At 37.4% G+C, this 26,589-nt stretch overlaps 1 protein-coding gene across 2 annotated transcripts in view; it reads left to right on the top strand.

Annotated features, from left to right (window-relative positions):
* GRM8 (glutamate metabotropic receptor 8) overlaps nucleotides 1–12,277 on the top strand; it is a 731,836-nt gene extending 719,559 nt beyond the window's left edge. Inside the window, exons 9-10 of one of the 2 annotated variants that reach the window (XM_035021042.1) lie at nucleotides 5,691–5,937; nucleotides 12,228–12,277. In XM_035021042.1, the coding sequence (XP_034876933.1) occupies nucleotides 5,691–5,937; nucleotides 12,228–12,277 (297 nt within the window). Of the gene's footprint in view, nucleotides 1–5,690; nucleotides 6,171–12,227 lie in introns of those variants that run through there. The other variant, XM_035021041.1, reaches the window with a different exon arrangement.
* Nucleotides 12,278–26,589: the final 14,312 nt, after the last annotated feature.

Genomic DNA, 26,589 nt, shown 5'->3' with positions numbered 1-26,589 from the left:
ATAGATAGATAGATAGATAGATAGATAGATAGATAGATAGATAGATAATAGATATATAGATACCTAAGGACTGAGGTCTGGGGTACATCAATATAAAAACGATACAGAGATAAGGAAGATCCCTCAGAATTGGCTGAGTAGAAGAAACCAGCAAGGTATTTGAAATAAACAAAACAGAAACAATGGTAGAATGTTTGATAGAGACTTGGTGATGGTTCACCAGCATCTAGGCTCAGGCAGAAGAGTTGAATTGTTGCCTTTGATATTTGCTGTATCCAATTGCAGGAGAATTTTATTGGAGTTTGGATGTTGCATGATCGGTTGATTTGGGGCCTTCACCACCACAAGGCAGCTGCACAGTTTCTTTGTAAACTTGTCTGTTTAAAAAAAAATTTAAATAACTTCTAGTAATGAGGTTTTGAGGTCCATTGAGTAAAGCCTGGCTGAAAAGCAGAATAAAATCCATTTCTGGATTTAGGTGCCACTTTGAGGGACACACAGATGAGGGGATAGGTAATAGAAGCAGAGAAAGACAGGCTTTAAGTGTTAACATAGCTTTCTCACTGGTCAGACTGTGTGCAAAATGGCCAAATAGAATCTGGCTGACTATAGCAAAAAGCGAGATTCAACCATCCAAGGCAAGGCAGAAATATTCAGGAGTAAATAATGAATTTGTTTCTTTTCAGATGGCACAAATCTGCCTTGGGTTTTAGGTCTCATAATAGGGTCACTTTGTTACTAAGGGGTTGAAAACTTACCAGGATGGACGTCCGAGTCTATGGAGTTCTCTGACTGACCTCTTTCCTGAAGTAATATAATCTCCTCCCTCCTCAGTTCTTCCTGGAGTTGTTAATGATTCCAGGCCATGACCAGTAGACCCTGGATGTGCACAAATGACCCCTTTGGAGAACAAGGAGTTACTAGAGTAAGTCCCAGAAAAGGTGTCATGGTAGTGTTCTCCATTGTGCCAACCCTTCCTGGCTTCTCCAGAGATCATTTAAATCTGTTTCCGTGCATCTGACTCTTTCAGGTTCAAAATGTCTATGGGGTGTGGAGGCAGAGGGAGTGACAGGCTACCAGTGGATGTAACAGAAAAGGTACTCTCCTTCTTCCAGTTATCAATATTTTAGAGTGACAGGGGGCAGAAGGTGGGGCATAAAAAAAAAGTTGGAAAAAAGCAGATTACATTAATATATCCAGGACCATTGTCAGCATCTCTCAATGGATTTATGTTGGTTCTAAGGAGTTAATATTGTTCCCTTCTGCTTTCTGGTGAGCTGTAACTTCGATGCAGAGAGCCAGTGTGTTATTCTAGAACTGTAGCAGAGACAGTGAATATAGCCTTGACATCGGCAAGTAGTGTTGACTTTTGGGCAAAATTTTATTCTGCCTACTTTGAAGTAGGATTACAAAAGCCTTGTCCTTGACACCGTGTAGTTAGAGCATAGCAGTTAGCTATTCACGAAACAAAATTGCTTTGTGTAACTGACTCACCAGCCCCTCCCTTATCCTGGATACCTGGAAGGATGCTTTGTTAATGTCCTTTTAGATTCAAAGCCGTAGGGTAAATGATCTTTGTTGAGCTACTGCTACTTTGTACCTTTGAGGCATTTTATAAAGATTATGTCATTCCACCCTGTAACCCTTCTATGAGAAAAGTATTATTTCCCCCCAACTTCATAGGTAAGAAATTAAAGGTCAGAGAGGGAAATAAGATCACACAGCTGTCCAATTGCCGGGGAAGTTTTATTAGAGATTAGATTGTCACCTGGTGGGTTGACTTGAGGCTTTTACTGCCCACAAGGCAACTCCAGAGTTTTCTGTAAACTTCTTTATCTTAAGAACAACAACACAAAAACTATAAGCGGTGGTGTTCCTTTCTTACATGGCTCAGATAATTAGAATTTGCTATAGCTATACAAAAATCCATGAGTTTTCTGGAATCCAGTGCTCATTTTCAATCTTCTGATATAATTTCTACATTTATTTTTAAATATGGGAGATATTTGGAATGCAAGAATCAATGACGCTGAAGATTTAGTTTCTCTAGAGTGAGAACAGGTGGCGTTTTTATTTCTTTGTGTGTTTTGCCATTGTTGCTTTCACTGGGGTTATGTATATATGACTTTCTCATTTCATTAAATATTCAAAGATGAAGTTCAAAAATTTAGTTTACTAACACTGCAATGCCTTGTAACAAATTCTGGGCCACTGTAAGTTTTTGGATTTTAGGTAGTTTTGTACAGATGCTTTTTCCGTATTAACTTCACATGAAAATTTTTCAGAAGCTGTTTTAAGAGAGCACATAAGTAAAATCGGCCTTTTGGTGTAATTTGAAAGCATAGTGTCTGATGGAGAGCTTGGACACTAAGCATAGAACTGTCTAATCCTCATGTCTTTGTTATTACATCTTCCATTGAGTTGGTTTGCCTAAAAGATAGACTGCAGTAACGTATTTAATATGGAAACTAGCAATCCAAAACCTTCTTCATGCCTAATATTTAGCAAGATCAAATTATTATATATTACAGAAATGATTCTGAATCAGGGAAGAAAATTACCATTTATATGTATGGTAGCAGAAAAAATTTACAAGGCTTTAAAATAGAAAGGTAATTATGTATTATTTAGACTAGTAGTATACATTTTAGCAAGACCAACAGATTAAGATTTATGAAAAGAATCCAGCTAATCAGTGTGGGTGTTCCCATCATTTCATGTCAGTTTGACCGCTAGAGGTTTTTTGTTGTTGTTGTTGGTTTGTTGTTTGTTTTTTAAGCTAAATTGAGTTGGCAGAGTCTGACTGGGACAAAACTGATGGTTACCTATTTGAGTGGCTTTGGGATATTTCTGTCTGTGGTTTGCATTCGGGGGTATTGTTTCCCTACTTTAATGTCCTTTCTCTATAGCCTATTTTCTACATAGGCTTCCTGCAGAAATGCTAACTGGAGAGTAAGTAGAAATTTAGAGAGGATTAACTAACACTTTGAAGTTTATAAGTATTCATAATAATAAGCTGCTGAAAAGTAGATGGCCAAGCTTAGGGGGATTTGAAGGCACATATCCTTATTTTATCAGGACTTTCTTAATTGTAGATCCTTGGTTCTCTCAAATTTAACATGGATTTCACTTATTGACAGGAGAGGTCAGGACGTGTAATAATTTATCACTTTGCGGAGGAATGTACTTGAATCATGTCTCTATTGAAGCTAATATGCATGAGCCCGACCTAGAATCTGGATTCATACCTCATCACTTTTTGTTTCTTAAAAAGTCTTCTACCCTATGTTGTAGCCATTGCTGATGTCCAATTGACAGAATGGCAAAATTTGGAAGGCATGTTCTGTATGATTTGTGTAAATCAGATCTTGTGGAAACCTGCTCTTCTTGAAGATCTTTATATACCTAAGAATAATGAGCAGTTTTTTAGTGGTTTTTGTATGTAGAATCTTGTATAGTTTCTTAGAGGTTTATAAGGAAAAGAATGTAGGTTACAGGCTCTCAGGAAGTTTAAACCCTACTTGTGCATTTCATAATTTACTACAAAGGTCATAATAAATCACAGTTGTAATTACATATAAGTCACAGTTATAATTACGTAGTTATGCATTGGTAAGTGCTCCAGTGTACTGATTTTTCAATGCATTAGTGCTTAGAAGTAAAATAAGACACCATTATAACATTATCATTAAGGTAAGATTTATCATGGAGGACTTCCTGGAGGAAGTGAACTTTGAAACAAACCCATCTATATCTCCTTGTTGAAGGGTATTCCTATACTCACAATGAGGTCTTATGCAAAGGACAGCCTTGGTGGTAGATGAACAGTAAACTCAGTAACCAGCTTGGTGTGATTTCATAGACAAGGATAGTCTCTTAGTACTAGTGCCTGAAGTTCTTTTCATCGTTTGGACAGTTCTTTACCTCACAGCTTTGCCCTCTGTTAAGAGAAGTGCTGATTCAGGTACTTACCTTTGAAGGTGAATGTTTTTTGATCCCTTATTTAAAAGGATACAATTAGTTTGGGTCCTGGGGATTGCCTGATACAATGTGACAACTTTACATTTTCAGAAATATTGTTAGAGTGAACAGATATTAATGAGGATCCTAGATAGGAGGAAGGGAACCTCTAAGAGCTTCTTTGTGGCCTCAGTATTCCAAGTTATTTGGGGGAAATTATACTTTGAGCTCAGGACATGAAAACTGGAAGTAGGTCAGAGGTTTTTATTTTTGAAGATGTGATATATACCTACAAGGGAATATTATTCATTCTTAAAAAAGAAGGAAATCCCACCATTGGCATCCACACGGATGAATCTGGAGGACACAATGCTAAGTGAAATTAGCCAGACACAGAAAGACAAATACTGCATGATCCACTTATATGTAGAACCTTAAAACAGTCAGACTCATCAAAGCGGAGGGTATAACAGTGTTTGCCAGGGGGAGGGGAAGGAGGAAATGGAGAGATGCTGGTCAAAACCCATGCAGTTTCAGTTACGCATGGATGACTTCTGGGGATCTAATATGCAGCATGGCAACTGTAGTTTACAATACTGTGCTATAGACTGGGAATTCACTAAGCCGGTAGATCTTAAGCATTCTCAGCACAAAAACATAAAAAGAAACAATGAAAGAAAGTGGTAACTAGGTGAGGTGATGGATATGTTAATTACTTGAGAACAAAGATCATTTCACAGTATAGTTGTTTATCAAAACATTGAGTTGTACACCCTAAATACGCAATTTCTGTTTTTCAGTTATAACTCAGTAACACTGAGAAATTAAAAAGAAGAAGATTAAAAAGCTATCATGTCTGTTTTCATACCATAATGAAAAAGCCAAAGTGATTTTAGGTTTGGCTTTTTCAGCTTGTTGACCCCTAGGTTCTAGGAAGAAGAATCTTCCAGAGAGACTGCTCTTTTTAAGTACCACAGCAGTCAATTTCAGTGCGTTAAGTGTAAGGAATGAGCATAGGAGGAGAATTTTCAAAATGCAGAATGCCAGAACACTATGCCCAGAGGGCATATTTAAATTTTGGAGGAGAGTCATGGATTTTGTAAAAGCACCCGTGTTTATTTTGATATGATGTTGCCACTGGGAAACCCTCTGGAATTGTCCTTGGGGTGGGGGGTGATATTAAAAAATCAAGCCTGTATGGAATGCTCATGAGGTTTATCAGGTTTGATAGCTGAAATTAAGTCCTGATGTGAAGATGCAAATGCCAGCATTAGTCAAGCAATGGTGGGCAATAGTGATGTTCTGGATGTTCACTCCCACTCATTTCCACTCTAACCTTCTAGGCTGAGTTTATTGTTAAAAGAATTACACTTGACCCTCTAATACCTCTTTGAAGAAGGGATGTGTGGCATAAAATGTTACTCTTTGGCCGGAATGGTTTGGGTTCCCTTTCTTATATATGTTTAATTATAAACTAAAAAGGAAACTAAACTTCATCAGCTTAGTTGTTTTTGTTTTAAGGAATCAGGCTTCATAAACAAGACAACTTTACCCATATTTGCAGGTAGGGATAAAGAATTGCTTGACTGTTACTAAGGGCAATTTCTCTAAGTACCTTCTCATGCACCCTGAGCAGAGAAGCTGCGGTCGTTACAGAAAATGGTTGTGCTGTTTGCTTGATGTTAGATCAGGCTCACCAACACTGATTCTTTCTTTTCTCCTCCCCTCAGATGTACATCCAGACAACGACACTTACTGTCTCCATGAGTTTAAGTGCTTCGGTGTCTCTGGGCATGCTGTATATGCCCAAGGTTTATATTATAATTTTTCATCCAGAGCAGAACGTTCAAAAACGCAAGAGGAGCTTCAAGGCCGTGGTAACGGCTGCCACCATGCAAAGCAAACTGATCCAGAAAGGAAATGACAGACCAAATGGAGAGGTGAAAAGTGAACTCTGTGAGAGTCTTGAAACCAACAGTAAGTCACCTGTAGACTTTCCGATGGTCGAGAGCGGGAGCACTTCCTAATAGATGTACGTTGAACATTCTTCTTCTAGTCTTGGGGACCGTGCTACATGGTTTCAGGGGCATGGTGCTACTCACACACCATGAGACCATCATGGCATGAGAACCATTTGGTTAGAACCAAACGATTTCAAGGCGAGTGGCTCTTCTCCTGAGCATGACCGTGCACGCAAAATCTCTTCTACAAAGTATGAGCCTCATGGCTCCCTTTTGAGGCATTACCAAGCATCTGAAGCTTGGAACTATCTTCTATGTGTAGAATTATCTTTTAGCACTTAGGAACTACTCTCCAATCTCTGTTAGTTCAACTTTGGTTGTTCTCTACTGGTTTTATTGGTTGCTCAAAGATCTTAAATAAGTGATATGGTACATAGGTATTTAGGGAAGTAAGAAAACTAGTGGGTTAACATGTTAGGTTAAATCATAGTTAATACTTATTTCCCCCAAGTGGCCCCTTCTTGGATATATTAAGATAGTTAGAGCTCTTCTCTGAAAACCTCATGACCCTGAAAATAGGGTCCTTCCTATCAGCCACTGAACCACTTGTCCCCTCCTCACTCACCTTCCTCTTCTCTGTAGTCACCCCTGAAGGAGCACACGATAACAACACACCAGTACCAAGCTAATCCAGTAGAGTTTAACTGGTCCATTTTGGTATCTATGGAAGAATAGCAAATAGGTTGAAGATCTGTATTGTAAAATACTGGATAGCTGAGTAGAGTGAAAAAAACATACGATCTTTACATTACTGGTTTCTGTAGATGGATCAAAAAGATATGAAAGCCAAGGTTCTTGCATTAGACCTCAGGCTTCCTGTTTTTGGGAAATATAACATACCTATTTAATAATTAAGGATAAAACCCTATGCAAAAATACTCTTCCTCTCAGATTCCTCCCAGCAGGCTGTATTCCCTATTCTCTGTACTTCTGACATGAAATACAGGGAAGATTAAGTGTGGATTTTATCTGATATAATTATTATAACATAAACCTTTTCTTACATCAAGATTTCTAGATGAACATTGTCTATTCTAATGCCCCATACGCAGAAATGGCCTTAGAAGATAAGTATTAATGAAGCTTACTGACTACAACCACTATTAGACTTCTTGGAATTATTGGTCAGATTTTCTGGGAAGATTGCCTTCAGCTCACTCATAACCAAATTTAGTGACTTGCTCATAAGGAAGCCTTTTAAGAATTCCACAAACACTCCCCACATGTTCACCTTTCCACAAACATGAAACCCTGAAAAACTGCGAGAGAAGTCACAATAAAGACAGGTTTTGGTAACAAATCATTATAATCATTTCTGATTATAGGTAAGCAATTTAGTAATAATGGGCCTATTTGGTCTTTTAGCAAAAGATGCACTGTAACTACCTACTATCAAAGGTGTCAGAGTTCAGTGCGTGTGATTCGAGGGCAGAATTTTATCTGTGTTTTTCTACCTCAAAAGCATCAGTGCAGACAGTTAAAACCTGTTGTAGGATGCCGGCAAACTGCTCTTGGCTGCTATTGGCGTTTCTCACTACGACTCACCAGAGCCTATAGTTGGACTTGTTTTTTAGCAACAGTCTAGAAAACCTGATGTAATATGGTTGCAAATGGGAACAACCAAACAGACATTGAAATAAATACTAGTCAGCCCAGACTCACTTTTGGAAAGTGTAAGAGAAAAAAAATCAATAAATTTTCCCACCCTTTAAAAAAAAAATAAATAGGTTCCCTGAAAAGGAATAGTCCCAGTACTGATAAAGACTAATCCCATATTTAATAGAAGTAAGGCTCATAGGCTTTGTTTTCCTTCTATTATTTTCTGTTGATATTGAAGTAGAAGTTCTATAGCAAGAATGCATTTCCCTATTTCCTCTGAAATAAGAATGAAAGATCATAAATGTGGGGCCCCTATGGGAGGTAAGCCTATATTATGCTGTAGGAGTCAGGTGCCCACTTTTGGAAGGTGAAAGAAAGTTCAAGAGGTCAATCAAGATTAAGCCGATTACTACCTGAAAGATGGTTAAATTGTACTTTGGCAACTTTAGTATATTCATCTTTTAAGTAGTTTGGATTTGGATAAATTGGGTCCAGATGAGTGATTATAGTTGACACACTCAGGAGAGACAGTGCATGAAATCTTCACACATCCTTCTGCCATCCCACTGCAGGAACCACTGTTGATCTTCGTTCACTTGCATCACCAGGGATCGTGGACTCCCTGCGTCCCTGTTACCTTTTTTTTTTTTTTTTAAGATTTTATTTATTTATTTAACAGAGAGAGATAGCAAGAGCAGGAACACAAGCAGGGGGAGTGGGAGAGGGAGAAGCGGGCTTCCCGCCGAGCAGGGAGCCCTATGCGGGGCTCGATCCCAGGACCCTGGGACCTTGACCTGAGCCGAAGGCAGACACTTAACGACTGAGCCACCCAGGCGCGCGCGTCCCTGTTACCTTGACTACACGTATCAGTGGTTTTGAGGCGAGAGTCTTCTAAAATCACATTCCCTACAAGTATCAATAACCCTAATAACTTAAATGCAATATTTTTCTTCTAAAATGTGTCTTATGTCTTTAGAAGTAGAACTGAATATTGGAAAAGCCTTTGTCCTTCAGTTGTCTGTACCTAGAACTGTGCCTCCTCAGATTTTTTTTCCCCAAAGATTTATTTATTAATTCTGGAGAGAGAGGGAGAACTGGAGCGAGGGAAGGGGCAGAGGGGGAGGGGGAGAGAATCCTCAAGCAGACTCTGCGCTGAGCACGGAGCCCGAGGTGGGGCTCTACCCCAGGACTCCAAAATCATGACCCTAGCCGAAATCAAGAGTTGACCGCTCAACAGACTGAGCCACCCAGGCACCCCGTGCCTCCTCAGACTTAAAATGCCTCCTCTGGGGATGGGTGGAATCTGTTCTCAGTAAATCGAGGTCTGGTTAATCCACTGGAACAACATCCATGTTGCTGCATTCTCATACCTTCTGCTACGGGACTTGTGACAAGTGACCATTACAGTGACACGGGAGAAAGTGTTTTGTAAACTACATACCACCATATAAATAAGGTAGAAGTGTCATTGCTGCCTTGAAAATGTAGATTGCTCTGTCATTAATAGAAAATACTTAAAATTCAAAAACTAGTGTTTTAGCATCCCTCTTTCTTCTTTTTAATATGTGAAGGATTTGGGTAATTATGGCTGCCATTCCATTGTTGTGGGATTTTTTTTTTTTTTCCCTGACCAATTAGCAATGTATTTATGATGTACATGCAATGCTTTTCCTTTGTGGCCATGGAGCTCTCTAAGTCCATTACCCTTAGAAACTTTCATCTTAAAGATTACTTGCTAATGCCAGAAATTCTGGCCACATATTTAAGGCTTTAAAGCTTCAAAATCTCCACAGAATAAATGTGAGTAATGTGAGGCTGGAAGGGAGACCAATGAGTCCATGTTCATTACTGAATTTGCAGAGTGCTACATTTCACATAAAAAAAGGTCAAGTGTTGTTTCATAAAAGTGTGTGGAAAGGGAGTTAGAAACAAAGTTGACGCATATGAATTTATCAACTGTACCCAATTAACGAATGCTGTAACATGGTATTCCTTAAGCAGTGTTCATGAATAATTCATGAAAACAGCTGCTGCTAAAGGTGGGAACTGCTTTCACTAGCTCATGAACACAGCGTGGTGTCCACGAGGCAATTCACTATTGCTGTGTTCCAAAACGGATCGTCACAGAATTCTATTCATCGCCGCAGTAAAAACTCCCTAGCAGAACACATGTGCATCTCTGATATATTTCACTCTGTAATACTTCCAGGATAAAGATCCTCGCAAGGCTTCTGCCTTTCACAGTTTGTCCCTCATCACTGTTTTCCCATTGACTAAATCATCCGTGTCCATAGCCTTGCATCCCTTTTTCTTAGAAAAATTAAGATGACTTTCCTTTTGTAAATTATAGTCAGAGTTCACAGTAGCATTCTACCATCTTTTTCCCCAGGGATAACTTTGAAGAGTTCAAAAAATGAAGTATGAATCTTTAATTAGCTATAGAATCTCGAAGTTGGAATGATCCTTGAATGGTCTGATCCAAATCACCTTCTGTTAAATTGACATCTTCTGAATATCATCTTCCTCAAGGTCTTTTTTGGCTCTTGTTCTGTTTCCACCATAATTTTTCTTTCCAGCTATCTCCGAACTTGATAAATATTTCCTACATTTTTAGCTACTGTTGAAGATATTGAATAGGGCAGGGCATTGAGCCATCATTTTTAAGCGTTGTTTTTCTAACTCTTATGACAGTTTTTCTTCATCTTTCTTCAAAGACTATACGAAAATCCTTCAAAAAGATAGTTGAAGTACAGATTTTGCTTTCTTACAGGGAATTTAGAGGTATATGAGAGCATTATATATTTAGAAATTTTAAAAAAACTTTTTAAAAAAGTACACAAGCACAAAAATCATTGTGTTTCACTTCACACCAAATGGAGTATCACGGATATTTAGCCTTGTGGAAGGGGTGAGTAGGAAAGTAGGATTCCATATTCGTTCTGCCACACACAGCTGCTCCCCCACAAACCTACTCCTCCTCCATCCTCACAAAACCCCAAATGTTGTGGATTCTGGACTAGCGATGAAACTGAGGCCCAGTGACTTGGTTCACAGATCTTTTTCTAAACTCATTTTGTAGGGAACAGAATGTAATTTAAAACCAGGTCTAAAACCTACTTCCTTTCCATGTGCCACAATAATAACCCTTCTGGAAGTGTGAACAATGGAGATAAGAGAAGCAGATATGTCAGCTATTTTTGGCATGAAGCTCATAATAGTCAATGAAATCAAAAATAGTAAAAACATGTATGATTAGTACTTCCTTAGACTCTGCATTTATTTTTGTAATTGTGAACTTTATGTGATCTCAGCCTCAGGTAAGATCTTGTCCAGTCAATTATGATGTTGATGTGAACTGAAATGGAATGAGTCTGATTGCCAGTCCTATGCTTCCAGATGAGGAGCTTTATAATTTGCGTATTTAATATTCAAAAACTAAATAATTACCTAAAAATCTGTTTCGTTATGAATTGGGTTTATGTAGTGAAATACATACATGTTTAGCATTTTTCCATATTTTTTTCTTACGATTATGCATTCCGGAATTCCGCCTAAAAATAGGACATCACATTTGAATTTTAGAACAGAGATTTATTCCATCACATCTTTCAGAAAAACCAAAGGAATTATTTGGATTTAAGTGTACATTCTTGGAAAATTCAAGCATGAGTATAAATTTGACTTAGAATACTTTGTTATTCATATCTTTCTAATAATCTTACAATAGTAAGTTTTACTTTATAGTGAGTTGGTACCAGAACAATTAAATATATATTTCCTTCTTTGAGTCTTTGTTTTTAAACATCTTCATTTGTATCCTTTGATTGAAACCAGAGCATAAATATGTATTGGCAATATACATATTTACAAATATTCTACATACTTCATATTTTACTACGTTCACTTCTACAGTGTAAAAGTATTATTTGTTTTTAAGGGGTGCATGGGTGGCTCAGTCGGTTAAGGGTCCAACTCTTAATTTCAGCTCAGGTCATGATCTCAGGGTCATGAGACCGAGCCCCGCATCATGCTCTGCACTGGGTGTGGAGTCTGCTTAAGATTCTCTCTCTCTCTCTCTCCCTCTCCCTCCACCCCTTTCTTCTCTCTCTCTCTCTCTACCCCACTCTCTAAAAAAATAAAGAATAATAATAAATAAAAATATTATTTGTTTTTAAGTGGAAAACACTCATTCTCAAAGCACAACTAGTTATAATTACTTACCTGTTTTGGGTTATCAAATCAGACTCAAAGAATTGAGGTCTTTAACTTAGGTTGTAAAAAAATATTTTTTGTCTTTTGCAGGATAGATAATCTATGTGTTCTTTCATTTTTCATATTGTGTATCTTTGTTAGTCAAAACACACATTTAAATTGAATTTCACCTAAATTTATTATAATTAGACCTTTTCCATTTTTGGTTTCTGCTAAATACTATAGACAAGACTAGTGGTTTTACAGATTAAAACTGTTGGTGCATTATTATTCCTGTTATCTCTGAATTCCTACTACATGGTTTAAAAAATAAGTAACATGTTGTAAAAATGGAACATCATAAAAATAGTGATTATAGGATTTGAATTTTAAAATCATTTTAGCAAAATAATTTATTTTGATGTGCTATTAATTTGTTTTAATTTGTCTTAACAGCTTCCTCTACTAAGACAACATATATCAGCTACAGCAATCATTCAATCTGAAACAGGGAAATGGTACAATATGAAGACATCTGGTATGTGATCTTAAACAATAAATATGACACCACCAAAACTCACTCCTGGAGATCTCTGTAGACTACAGTCAATCAAATCAATAGTCAATCTTGTAAGGAACACAAAGTAGCCATGAGCCAAAATATCAGTAACAGAGTGAAAAAAAAACCCATTTTATACAGTACAACCAATGAGTGTCAAGCTAAAGTCTTGCTTACTCATAAGCAGTTAAAAAAAATCACAAAAGGAAAACTAATGTTAGCTTGTGAAAAAAAAATGCTGTTGAAATAAACCATGTCTGATGTTATTCTTGTAAGTATTTTTCTGTGATTGTGAGAACTCCCATTCCTGTCCCACCTTGTTCAACTTGTATAAGACAATGAGTCTGTTTCTTGTAATGGCTGACCGGATTGAAGCCCTGGGTTGTGCTAAAAATAAATGCAATGGTTGACGCATGCAATTTTTTATACAAATAATTTATTTCTAATAATAAAGGAATGTTTTGCAAATGTTGAGAGTTGTTTCTCGTTCCAGTTTTAAAGCCAAGGAACACTCTTTCCAGGTGGCACTTCTGCTGTTAACTCCTGATGTAAAAGCCCACGGTAACATGATTTCCTCAAGGATTGTGTCTTTGTACATTCATGTGTGTATGAAGAAGACTGTCTTTTATTCCTCTGTGAAAAAGCATTATTTCTGTAAGATTCTGTGACTATTTCAAAATTGATGTGGTAACTTTTCATAGTAATTGCTTTTTTTATGAAGAATCAAGCAATAGCTTGAGGTAATTGCTTCAAGTATTCTAATTAACAAACGATGAGTTAAATTTTACTATGGAGAATGTAATATGAAAATCACCGTCAGAAGTATATGGAAGGGTCACTGGAATTCCCCATGAGCTAAGTCAAAACTTTTGCACAGTGAAATATTCCAAGGTATGTGCTATTAACCTTTTCTCACCTGGGCCTGGTATCCATTGAAATCAGTGAAGTAATGGGCCTTCCCCAGTACATTCCTCAAAGCCAGGAATTAGCATATTTATTCCCTTGGCATCACTAAAGAAACCACAGTTCAGATAACATGTCAATGCTTTCTTATTTTCCAGATGAAAACATTCGTTGGTTCATAGCACAGGATCATTAAAGAGAGAAAACAGGAAACCTATGTCATGCTAATAAACCATATGCTAGGATGGATAAAAGGAGCCCCTTAAAGGCTTTCAACTCTGTTACCATTTCCATCAGGGGCTCCTCAATTCTATACAATCCCAGACATCCATCAAGTCAATGGGTCTCTACAATCATTTTGTTAGTAATGATGAGTTAGCTTGGATGGCTCACTGCACTCCTTATGGATATGAAGAACTATCCATGCTCCGTAGCTTCAACTCAGATATTGACAGTCACCTTATTTAATAGAGTTGAAGGAGTACGGCTCAAGCTCCTTCACCACGTAGTAACATTCCCTAGATACCTACAGAGACAGAAAGCTACATACAGAAGGAAATGTGTACTTGTTGGCCTTTTGTTGAGTTTCTCCTAATAGTATTGGACAATATTTAAATGAAGGAGGGAGGGCATTATTTTCAAAATTTCAGATAATCTGAGTTACTGATAAATACAATCCTGTAATCAGGATTCTAAACCCACCTCTAGGTGTGCCTTTCTAGATAAAACATACTTTAAAACAAAATAAACTCATAGCTGCACATTTAGTAATATTTTATTGTGCCATGTATCTGAGAATCAATAGCCATACCAAGAAAAGTAATTATAATTTTTTAAGTTGAAAGTTTTCTTTGTATTGGAGATTATTAATGGCTTTAAAATTTTTTTTACTTAATTTTAATTAGTAAATATCCATATGTTTGGTTGAGAAAAATGCTTGAATTTTAAACAAGCCTTGCATTTCATTCGAAGAGCAAAATTCAAGTATGTTTTCATTTACTAATTTAATCAGGGTAAGTGGATGCTACAGGGTGATTATGAGAGCAGAGCCGGCTCTCAGGCCAAAGGTGGGTTATTATTCTTTTTTAAAGGCTTTAGGAAGAAAAATAAACATAATTCATGACATTTCAAAATTGTTCTTCCTATTACAAACTTACCAATGGATTGGTTTTTTTTTCTAAGTACTTTTATAAATAATTGATACTTGTTTGGTGTTCCACAAAATCTTACTTAGCTCATAAGAGAGTTGAATAATAGTTCTTGTAGATTTGCCTATCCCAATCATCCTTTCTAACACTCTCTCGGCGGGCGGGGGGCGGGGGGGAAGACTTTCTTCTTGATGAAAATGATCACCTGTCCCAGGCAGTGGGAAGATAACTCCCACAGCCTATCACAGTCGGAGCTGGAGAATTCTGACCTCTGCTGTGTTTTTTTTTTCCTCAGGGATTTTGCTGAGGGCTCAGGAGGTAGTCATATAGGCTGGGACAATGTAGGGAGGCATGCTGTAAGGAGAAGGATTTAGCATGTGCTAGCAGTGGTCCATAAGTCCTATGCTTTAAAATGAACTGCCTGTGTACTATAGATAAGCAAATGCAAAGTTGCATGGAAAAAAATATAGTATTATACTCTTCAGAATTGACCTTGTGTTTTATTCTGGCCAAGAAACGTCGCATCTAATCTCACCGTGCCAGAGGAAATGCTAAAAATGTAGCCCCAGGTAATATTCAGCAAATATCACTAGTAGACAGTGAGCAATATATTAGTGTGACCTTGGGCCAAATCGGACCTCAATTTAAAAAAAAAAAAAAATTAGCTTACACTAGTTAATATTTAAAGGTGTCTAAATCAATGATGGTTGATCTGTTGCAAACTAATTTTCTTCATAAGAACAACTACTCATAAATTTAAACCTGAAGGAGACCATTATGAACATGAATTGGAACTGAATAGCTAACTTAATTTTTGGAGTTTTTAAGAATTTTATACCAAAAATAATTGGCATTTCAGATGAACAGGGTTTTACTTTTTCAAAATCTCACTAGGAAGAAAAGTTGGTATCGTTTATATTTTCTTCCCCTTTTAACTCTATATTCTCTATTATTTACTGATGACAATGTAGAAAGAATACTAGCAGTTTTCAAAATTTTATTAACCAACACTGATATTTATTCAGTCAGCAAGTGGGAGAAACAGCATTCTCACACCTATTATGCAAACCTACCAATTTTTCTCATTTCATTTATTTAATTTCCTTTAATGTCAGTATTTTCATCCATCTTCTGGAATAAAATTGCTAAAAATAACAATGAAGTTGCATGAAAGGATGAGCAAGAAATAATACCAAATTGTAGAATATGCTAATCATATACAATCATCTTTAGAAATGTTTCTTTTGCTTTTATTACGGTTTCCCTTTAATGAAGATGTGAATAATGAAGAAAAACTTGACCATAACTAGAAGAAAAGATTTCCTTAAGAAGAAGTTGTGTCTGCGAATGTTCAGAAACTTGCTGACTGTCACTGTTGGAAAGTGTCACATTAAAGGCCAGGTAGCAAAAGCGGAACAATAATTGTTTTAAAAATGTATTTTCTGTGACTATTCTATTTCAATTCTTTCCTCTTTAAAACTTTTTGCAGCATAACCTTTAATGACGGTATTACCTTTGGTTGCCGTTATTTTGCATTTAATTTAACGCCTCAATAGGACATTCAGAATATTTTTCTCTTTGTTGAGCTCTTGTATCAGATTTTGATTTACATATCTGCTTCCTGAGTGATAAGGACAGAGAAAAAAACTGACCTATAGAATGTTTTTTTCTACTTGCCTACTGTTTAAGTAGCTTAGGCGAGCTAGCTTTGACAAATAACTTGTTACAGAGTCATTATGGCCAAGTATAGAGTGGGACCTATGAAAAAACAGGAATTGACTATGTTATGGCTTGGATGGGAGACAGGGGTGATGTGGTTATAAAAAAAACAGGAAAGACAAATGACAAATGTAATATTTCAGTTTTTGAAGTAAGTGTAAACTTATTTACCAATAAACTAAGTCCCATTAGGTAAGTTCACTAGAACATAGAATGGCATTTGAGAGCTGATGAAGAGTCTTAAAGTATAATTTCAAAAGTTAAAAATATAACTCTCATACAGAGGTAAAACAAAAAAGTCAAGGATTTATTTGACTCCTTAACTAATGAGGGAACCAGTAAGATGTTAAAATTAGTCCAAAGAGCATTTGAGAAGCTAGTTATATATATTTATATAACTTTTATAAATATTTATATATATATATTTATAAATATTTATATATATATATATAAAGGGGCTTTGCAAGAGTATTTCTGAAGATGACAAATCAAGGATATAGGTCCATATGGACCTATATATTCATATGGATACACACACACACACACACATATATATGGATAAGTCAGAAGGCTAGATCTAAAACTAGTTTAGTGTCTTATAGTGCAATAAACTATAAACATTTAGGTTTTCTATTTCACTGGACAGATGCTATTTGAATTTACACAACAAAAATCAACAAGTGAACACCTGTACCTCAGAGGTATGAAGTAACCACACTGCTAGAAATTCAGTGCTGCACTGAAAGAATGAACATCCTTTGCCTATTTCCAAGTTTTGGATTATTTTTCTGATGAGTGGTATTTCATTGTTTTACTTCCCCTCATTTCAAGCATTAGCAGTATTTAAATTATAAAGATCACACACACACACACACACACACACAGACCCCTAAAATTGTATAATAATAAAATTAATAGTAATGGAAGGGCTCCAGGATGACGCTGTGTTTTAATTATTCTTTCCTATTGTTACTCTTTACTCTGTCTTAAGAGAGTAATTCAGAGGCTGGATTGAATAAAATGATATGGAGGATAAATGTGAATAAATGTGTGACTGCCTTCAGCTCACAGTTCCCTCTCTGACAGTTCCCCAAGTCATCTGTGACTGTGGCTTCTTCCTTTCGCCCCCAGGCACTGTCATCTCTAGTCCGTATTTTTTCTCCCTTTCTGTAGTATATAACCCTAAAAGAGGAAATGGGCTTTGCAAGAGTATTTCTGAAGATGACAAATCAAGGATAATCGACCATATCTCCATGCTTACCTCCTATGTTATTGGCTAATAAGCCTGGCCTATCCCAACAAAGCCTCTTTGAGGATCCATGTGCATCTTCCAGTCAGGAGAAGCAAGAATGAAGTCTTCTCAGTCAAAGGGTGGGAGTGCAGAGGGGACAGGTGTGATGAGCAGAGCTCTGCTTTTCCAAAAATAGCCTAGAATGTAAGAACCCCAGTCTATGGCTCACTTCTCTCTGGCACTCTAGGCTCTGCAGGGCAGGTTAATGGTGGGTTTAAGGCCATAGCACTCTCTCCATATGGAACCCATTTTCTGAGAGCAATACTAAAAGCATCAGAGCTCAGTGGTCCCTTTGATGGATCTTTACTCATTTCCTGGAAGAAGGAAGAAGAGGCAGGCTGTAGGAGGCAAAATTATGAACTAGATGAAATGTGGTTTATGGACTTTTCTCTTTTTCAGGATTTTTTTCCTCATAATGTTCTTTGAACTTCTTTATACCTCTTGAAAATGTCACTAGCTGAACAATATCCTCAGTATACATGCTAGGTACTCAGAGATCCACTTTTCTCACTTTCCATTTTTGGACTCACTGATATTTTGCTGTGCTCTAATGCCTCAATCCCAAATTACTTTTCTATGTTGAAGTTTTTCCCACCCCCCCCAAACACACCAATATCAAAGAGGCATATTGATGGTCCCTAGGGAAGCTACTGCAGCTGGATTTTAAGGAATAACCATATAATTAAGATCATTTAGTCATTCATTTTACTTAGAAACTATTTATGGAGGACCTGCTATGTAGTAGATGTTGTAGGGGCTGAGAACAGAACAGTGAACCAAAAAAATCCCCCCCAAAACAAAAAACAAAACAAAAACACCCAAACTCTGACCCTTATGGCATTTATATTTCTGTGGGAGAGGTAAGTAGTAAACAATATAAATATAAGGTAAATATATACATATAGGATGAGTTAGAAAGTAATAAATGTTGAAAAGCCAATTAAATCCAAGAAAGTGGATAGGAAATAGGTCAGAAAGTAGCCTTTGTAGAGTGTGGGGTTGAAATTTAGGGCAAGTGGTTAGGGATGGTGATATTGATGAAAGGCCTGAAGAAAGGGAGGGATGGATGTATGTCGTGTCCTGGGGAAGAGAACTCTGGGCAGAGGGAACAAGGAGGTAGATCCTGAGGCAGGAGCATGTCTAGACCAGGGCAAGGTGAAGGATGTAGGGTGGGGTGCACTGCATCTTTCAGGGGCCTTGTAGGTCACTGAAGAAACTGTAACTTCTACGCTGAGTGAAAGGAGAACGTAAGGGAGTTTTAAGCAAAGGAGCAACATAATGGGTCCTAATTTTAATTGAGTCGATGGCAGAAGCATAGACACCAGTTAGAAGACTCTTGGATGATCCAGAATAGAGATGCTCATGGATTGGGTGGAGCAGAGTAGTAGAGGTGGTGAACAGTGCTTAAACTCTATGTAGATTTTGACAGAGAGCTTATGAATTTGCTGATGGTTTAGACGTGCACCCAGGGAGAAAGGTCAATCCAGGGCTTCTGACCTGAGTAACTGGAAAGGTAGTGCTGCTATTTACTGAGATGAGGGAGACTGAGAAGAATGAGTTGAGGGAAATATCATGTCCAATAGCTCTTCCCACTCAGACTCCTCAATTTGCATTTTTAAAGATGCATGGGTCATTAATTAGAACAACTCTAGAAATCCTGGGATAAATGTGAAGACAAGAACTACTATGAGAATGAGCGTTTTTTCCCCTCCGAGATGTTTTCAGCAGGGTCTCAGATCCTCTCCTGACATCACCAAACTCTCTTCTCTCAACTCCCTCTCCCAGACTAAATCCAGAGCTGAGTCTTTTCTTCTTCCTAGCTTCTCTCTATAGCACTTTTATATCCCAGGTCTTTTGTGGTTATTTTCAAGTTTGTTTGATTAGTGTTGTAGTTGGTTTTGATATTGTGTTGTTTTCCCCAAGGAATGGACTATAAGCCTTTGGGTCAGCTTCAAAACCCCTTTCTGTTTTCTTGGCTTCTGGGTATTTAAAAGTGAATGTTGCTCCTCAGAATCTACCACAGGAAAATTATCCTTTACACCCAATCTTTGATCCCAATCAAGACTCTTTCTTCGTCCAGGAAGGTCAACCGCCTTCTCGAGAAACATAACTGTCTGGAGCATAGAGGAAGGAAATCAGGGGAGAGTGGCTGAAATCATGAACAGGAAGGGCTGCAGGAGACTACCTTAGTCATGTTGTCTTATAGTATACAAACTCCCTCTCTCTCAGGGCTTGCCTTCTATTTTCACTCATTATTTCATTCATTCATTCATCCATTCTTTCAATGAGAACATTGTGAAAAGTCATATATTCTTGTGTAGAGATGCAAAACCTTACTAGCTGGGAGGGATGGTAAGATGCCTCATAATGACAAATAGTTATAATCATTGTTACTATACTAGGTAAGATTATGAGGCTCCTATTTTATGTCCGACAGCTTGCTAAGTGCTATATTGGAGTAAATCCTGCAACAGCCTTGTGGGATGGCTATTATTATTACTCCCGTTTAAAGATGACAAAATGGAGACAAAGGCTTATTAGCTCACTTGCTGGAGATTAAAGAGCACAAAGGTGCAGAGCTTGCATGGAGCTGCGGTATCAGAGACAGCTGAGAGTCAGGACACAACACTGTAGGGAGCAGCTGGGATAATCAAGCCCAAGTCTATGAAAGAAGTTCCTATAGTCCTCTGATTTGATTTCTGATATCAATATGCTGTGCATGACCACCTGTTCTAGGAGAGCTACTCAACCTTCTTAGCTTTGGGAAATATATTTAGAGGGAGGGATATTCTTTGGATAAACTCAAGTTAATGCCAACATTTTTAAATTTGATTACGACTTCTCATTTTTATTGAGTTGCTTCTAATGTGCAGTTTCTAAAGTTATCCACGCACATCACAAGACCAGCTATGGATTGTAAGCCTCTTTCTTCATGGTTCATGATTGATCTCATTTAAAAATTTTCAAACATTATGAAAGAAATCAGAAAAAAGAAATGACAAGACTACTTGAGGGACTTATTTACGACTTAGGGTTAAGTTCAGATGTCAACCTAGTTTTACAGTTTGCTATATTTAAAGTAATCTTATTCAGAAGTCCATTCAAATCATTTGCAAATGTGTTCTTATTATATTCTCAGGACGGCAAGCTGCGATTGTTTCCTTCTTGCAGACGTAGTTTCTTAGGTAACTGCTGCGTGATCTCCTTCATAGGATATAGACATTATCATAATGTCTTCCAGCTAGAAAGATCAGGCTGATGATTGTTAAAAGTTCAGTGTCAAATCATCCACCAGTAATTGAGCCAAGAATAAAACCTTACAATCCACGATGGGATTTAATACCTCCTCTCGTAGACCACACCCAGCCGGCTCTCATCATTCTGTCTTCAACACAGTTGTTACCTAATAGCTATGTCCTGGGCCCACAACCTTAGTGTTGTTAGCAGAAGGTGTCTAGATTCTTGAAGTCTTTTTGAGTGGAAACTCATAACAAAGCAAAAAGACAAGGACCTTGCTGCTTCCTTCTGGCTGGTGCAGATCTTCCAGGTCCAAAGGGAGGGTGTTTGCATTCTCCGCTGACAATCACCCTTTCCAGTGCTGTACTGGATTCAGTCATCAATTTGGGGAAGAGGTTTTCTAGGTGTTTTCAAGTTGTAACAGTCTGAGTCCATCCAGTCCCCTCACACTACTTTCCCTCTCTCCAACACGTATGAAGATTTTTCAGAAGCAAAAACTAGACCGGTTTGAGTTATGTAAAATGAAAATTTCAAATTCAAAAACCATTATAGCTATTTATGCATTGTAGCTGGGTTTTGAGAACATGTGTCTTCTATCAGCAGGGATCTGCGATGTGAAATAGATCTGTACTGGATCCCTGGGGCTGCTGGACGAGCACAATAGTCCGTAATGGCCCTATGGAGTAGGCCAGTGAACCAGAACACCGAGGGGTTTATGTGATAGGCCTTAACCATTATGAAGAAGCTGTAACAGCCTATTGTTGCAAAAACGTCACTTTTCGGAGTGTACCTAAATACCAATTTACACAGTAGGGATTTTTAACTAACAGCAACAGCTGTCCCCCATTGAGGGGGCTTTTTTTTTTTTTTTTTTTACTAGTAACCAATAAGAAAAGAATCTGGCTGCTTCAACATATTTAATTTCTAAGTATATTGAGTGCATAATAGTCAAATATAATGACCATATTTATGGGTCTCATTCTGCCTACAGAATATAAAAGTGGCATATTTAATATGAATAATAAAGAGAAAATGTCTTCTTAGTATATTCCTTACTGCTGTAAGCTTTAGAAATTCACAAGTGTGTTACAATATATTTTAACTTAATTTTCACCATTAATACATACGAATGATGCCTTCTTTCAATCATTCTATGTTCTGAGGTTAGCATTAAAATCCAGGAGGAAATGACTCATGCTGAATTAAGCTAAATCAATATTTAAAACCACTTGGAACATGCAAGAATGACAAAATTCAACCCTAGCGTGGAACTGAAATATTTAGTGGAAGTATTTTGTTGAGAGGCTGTGCACAGGTCACTAGCATTCCTACATGCTGAAAAAAATTTTTTCTTGAACTGTTAATGGCTGGATAAAATCCATTTATTATTGCAGAGATTACTCATACTTCTTTTTAGTGAAAAATTTAGCAGTAAATATTCACAGTATGTTCTAAAATGGTATGATGTTTAAGGCTGGATTTAAGTATGGTATAGTTTGGGGTGCTTGGGTGGCTCAGTCGGTTAAGCGTCTGCCTTCGGCTCAGGTCATGATCCCGGGGTCCTGGGATCGAGCCCCTTGTCAGGCTCCCTGCTCGGTGGGAGTCTGCCTCTCCCTCTCCTCCCCACTTATGCTCTCTCTTGCTATCTCTGTCACTACCTGTCTCTCTCTCAAATAAATAAATAAAATCTTTAAAAAAAAATATGGTATAGTTGGAGTACAGTATAGTTCTTTGACTGATGAAGCTGGCTGGCATCATATACTGAAGCATAAAAATATGAGTAAAAGAAGAGTATACACTGAATATCAGTAAATGGTGAGGATTTTCTAAATGAAAATATATAAAACTATATAACTATACGCGGGTGTGTCATTTCACAGTATAGGCAAGAAGCAGCAAGGAGCTCCGTTCCCATGTTTCCACCACACACATACCTTATCATTTCACCATGCTAAGCACCATCAAAGTACTATTTCAGAACTAGGCCTTTTAAAATCAATAAATCTGTAAGTCTAAAATTAGCTCACAATGAAAGTTTTTAAAAATCCATAAATCTGCCTCCCTTCTCTTCTTTGATTAGTACCCACTGGCTCCAGAAGTTTCCTTTGAAGGGAAAGTAGGGCACCGATATTTCAGAAACCCATTAAAATGAAAACATTTTATGGATGGCTTTAATCGGGTGTTTCTCCAAGAGTGGGCAGAACACCACTGCATCAGGGTCAACAGGGAGGTGGTTTAAAATGTAGATTAAGAATTTCAGGGTATGGGGCTTGAGAATCTGCATTTTTAATGCATACCTCTGAGCGTCTGGTGCTCGATAAGTTTGAGAACCACTGGACTGGATGAGTTGGAGGAACTCTACCCTATAAATGGTCCATGATACAAAATGCATTTTAAGTATAGTTTTCATTGTCAAATTTTACTATTTTTTAGCCCAACTTCTGTAAGTTCTTTGTACTACACTATGATCACTTATAAGTGTACAAAAGTTTTAACTGACTGAAATTATAGTAGACTTTTTTAATGGCCATGACCATTTATAGTTCCTATATGATATGAAGACTCTATCTTAGCTTTTTCCTTGATCTAAACGAAAAGTCTTTACCATACAGTAGTGATTTACTTTTTTCTATTTAATAAATTCTAGGAACATCTACTTCTCAGGCTGGCAAGTTAGAGAAGACTTTTCACCTAACCTTACTCTACAGCCCCTCCCACTCCCAATCAGTAGAATTACATTTAAACACTCACATGAATAATAGGGGTCATCCTCCCACCAATAGGTTGGTCTTGTATCCCAAACAAGGAGTAAAAATTAAATATAGTTTATCATGTTGTGGGTTCCTAGGGAGTAAATATGGCATGCCAAATCTGTTCAAGTCTAACTATTGGCTATAAGAGTGATATATAGTGAGTCCACTTTATGGGAATAACAAATTATTCTTTAAGAATTCTAAAAATGTAGGGACACCTGGGTGGCTCAGTTGTTAAGCATCTGCCTTCAGCTCAGGTCATGATCCCAGGGTCCTGGGATTGAGCCCTGCATCGGGCTCCCTGCTTAGCGGGAAGCCTGCTTCTCCCTCTCCCACTCCCCCTGCTTGTGTTCCTGTTCTTGCTATCTCTCTCTCTCTGTCAAACAGATAAATAAATTTAAAAAAAAATCTTAAAAAATTTTAAAAAATAAATTTAAAAAGATAAAAATTCTCAAAATGTTGACCTGTGTGCAAATCTAGGTTTAATATATCATCTCTCTTCTTTGTCCACATTATTGCCTCATGTTACCAAACTTTTTTTTCAATTATATATGGAATGCATTTTTGCACAAATAAAAAAACCCATATGTACTCATGCTGTGTTTTTTCCAGCACCTTGCCTCTCTGTGACACAGGATAAAAGTTATTTAGACAACAGAAACTCTCTCTATTGAGAATTCAGACCTCAGTAAACCCTCTTGAGGAGGGACCTCTTTTGCAGTTGAACAGTTGGGTAATGGTGTGTGGTTTGGCATTCCACTGTCTTTCTTTTCTCAAAAACACCAATGGTTACTTTTTCATTTGGGTGATTATAATGCATAACTCACTCTTTGGAGGCAATGGAATCTCATTCAGCATTAAAATAAGCATGATGTTCAGAATATGAGAGGAAGAATTTCACATCCTATATTAAAGGTATACAAATATACAAATCTATAGGTTTATATTTGGGGCCATATAGAGAGATCGTGACATACAAGTATAATCAGGTGAACATGAATTGAAATCATTATACTGTAGGGAATTTTGAAAAAAGAAAAAAAAATAACCAAGTGTGTTAAGTTAGAAGAGCAGACTTGTAAGTAAAAAGCAGGAAGACTGACCTCATATACAGACTGTCCTTAGAAAAAGGAGTGAATCTGGTTAAGTTACCAAGGCAGATTTAAACTGCCTTACTGCATGTAACAAAATTGCAGATGGAAGCTATATGACCATCCCTAAGAAATTATGTACAGAAGTTTCTTGTTTTATAACATAAAGTGTGACTAGATGACCCCTTAGATTATTCCAGCAATTACAAGCTGAATATCTATAAAGTGCCAATCACCCTGACAAAGGCTACAAAGAACACAGAGGAAGAAAGACTTCTATGTTCTCAATGCTGATGGGTGTTAGGGGAATTGCTCAAAAATCCTATGAGGTTTCAAAGAGGAGAAATATTTCAGCTCTAAAAATCTCTGATTTGGGTGTGCCTTTTGAGATTCTTCAAGCAGTTATCGATGTGACATCGAGTAAGATAGAACAAGGATTAAAATTTGTTAACTCTAAATAATCTGGAACCAAATAATCTGAGACATCAGAGAAGTCCCCTCTTTTCTAACAAGTGATTCTGACCACAGAGACTGGTATGGTGAGTACGCAAGATCGGTAGGTGTTTCTGAAGAACAACTAAACAACTAATCATATATCAACCTGAAGTGGGTCCCCTTCAGGTGTGCATGTGCGTCATTCACCAATAAGTAAAAATAAACACTGTAAAAATGCCAATACGAGTACATTAGAACTTATCAGAAGGTCTCATTGGTTTGTATTTTAAAAGCAAACCGTATCAGTTACCTTAAGTAGTTTTCTGACACTCAGCCTAGTGTAAGTTTCAGATTTCTGGAAAGGGTCACCTTCAAATGATTTGCTATCTTTTGTTTTGTTTTCTTTTCTTCTCTTTTCATTATTTTTAAGTCCATCTCCCATTTCTGAACAAAGCATGATGAAATGTTTTTGAATGCTGTCATGTGACTTTTAGTAGATGGGTAGCACTGATCCATGGCAACCCAGGAAAGAGGGAGCTAGAAGAAGCCCTACCCTAATTCCACTCTTCTTCTGCCCTAAATCGCCTGTGGATGCCGCCTACTGGCTGAACCCAAGGGAGCTTCTCAATAGCTTCCATGTGGGTTAGTCTACAAGCCACGGAACAGAGTGTATATAGTTAGAAAGTGTTTCTAGAGAGGCAAATGGAATAAATTAGAGGCAAATGGAATAAGTCAGGCACACATGCCCAGTAATACAAGGCTCTCTTCTGTGTATTGGGGGTACAATGATAAAGGGAACAGCTTCTGCCTTCCAGCGACTCAGACAAGTGAATCGTTAACTCCAGAGTGGTGGGGTGGGCATTATATTAGAAGCAAGCATAAGGAACTCTGGATACAAATAGGAGGTACCTAACCTACAGTTTCTTCTTCCTCCTACAGACTATTAGTATTTGTATTTAACCACACTTGTCATAAAGAGAGCACAGCATAAAGATGAAATGCATCGCATAGCAGAATTTTTAAGTACCATCTATGCCTTTACAAAGTTCCAAATCTGGGGAGATTTTTCTGAATAGAGCTGATTATTTATACAAAAGAAAAATATAAGTTAAAGTTCTTATAAGTTGATATTTAATATCTCATGCCTATATCTACTTTTAAAAAAAAAACAACAGCATAAAATGAGGGAGGAAGAAAAATGTTTTGTTATTCCATGAGTCAAGTATAGGTTATGATGAATTTGCCAGAAAGAAAGTTCCATTCTCTTTCAGGATGGGAGATGACAAGACATATATTTCATATAGCAGAATTTTGCTTTTGTTTTTATTTCTAGATCTTAGACCCCTGACCCCAGAAACACAAAGGCTCTGGATTCTGTGAGACCACAAAACAATCATTTAGCCTTTGGGCCTTGACTGCTTTATCTGTAAAATGGAAGTAATAAGACTTTCTATTTCCTTCAGAAGACCTCAATTTTGATAACTAATAAGAAACTAATAAAACGTTTTGAGCTCCTTGGAGATCAGCCACTAGCTGGGATAAAGTGGGTTATTATAACAGCACTTCTTGAGCTCTTGGTACTTATAGCAACCAAACCCAAAATATATCACATCCTGTTGAAACTGCCCTTGGATAGGAAGAGTGCAATTATCCAAGGTTAAAATTGATTGCAGAGTGTCTGT

This window comes from Mirounga leonina, unplaced genomic scaffold (assembly GCF_011800145.1).
Source record: "Mirounga leonina isolate KUSES-001 unplaced genomic scaffold, KU_Mleo_1.0 Mir_174, whole genome shotgun sequence".
Classification (NCBI taxonomy): domain Eukaryota; kingdom Metazoa; phylum Chordata; class Mammalia; order Carnivora; family Phocidae; genus Mirounga; species Mirounga leonina.
The sequence above is the reverse complement of the archived record's forward strand: the minus strand, read 5'-3'. Positions and strand labels throughout refer to the sequence as shown.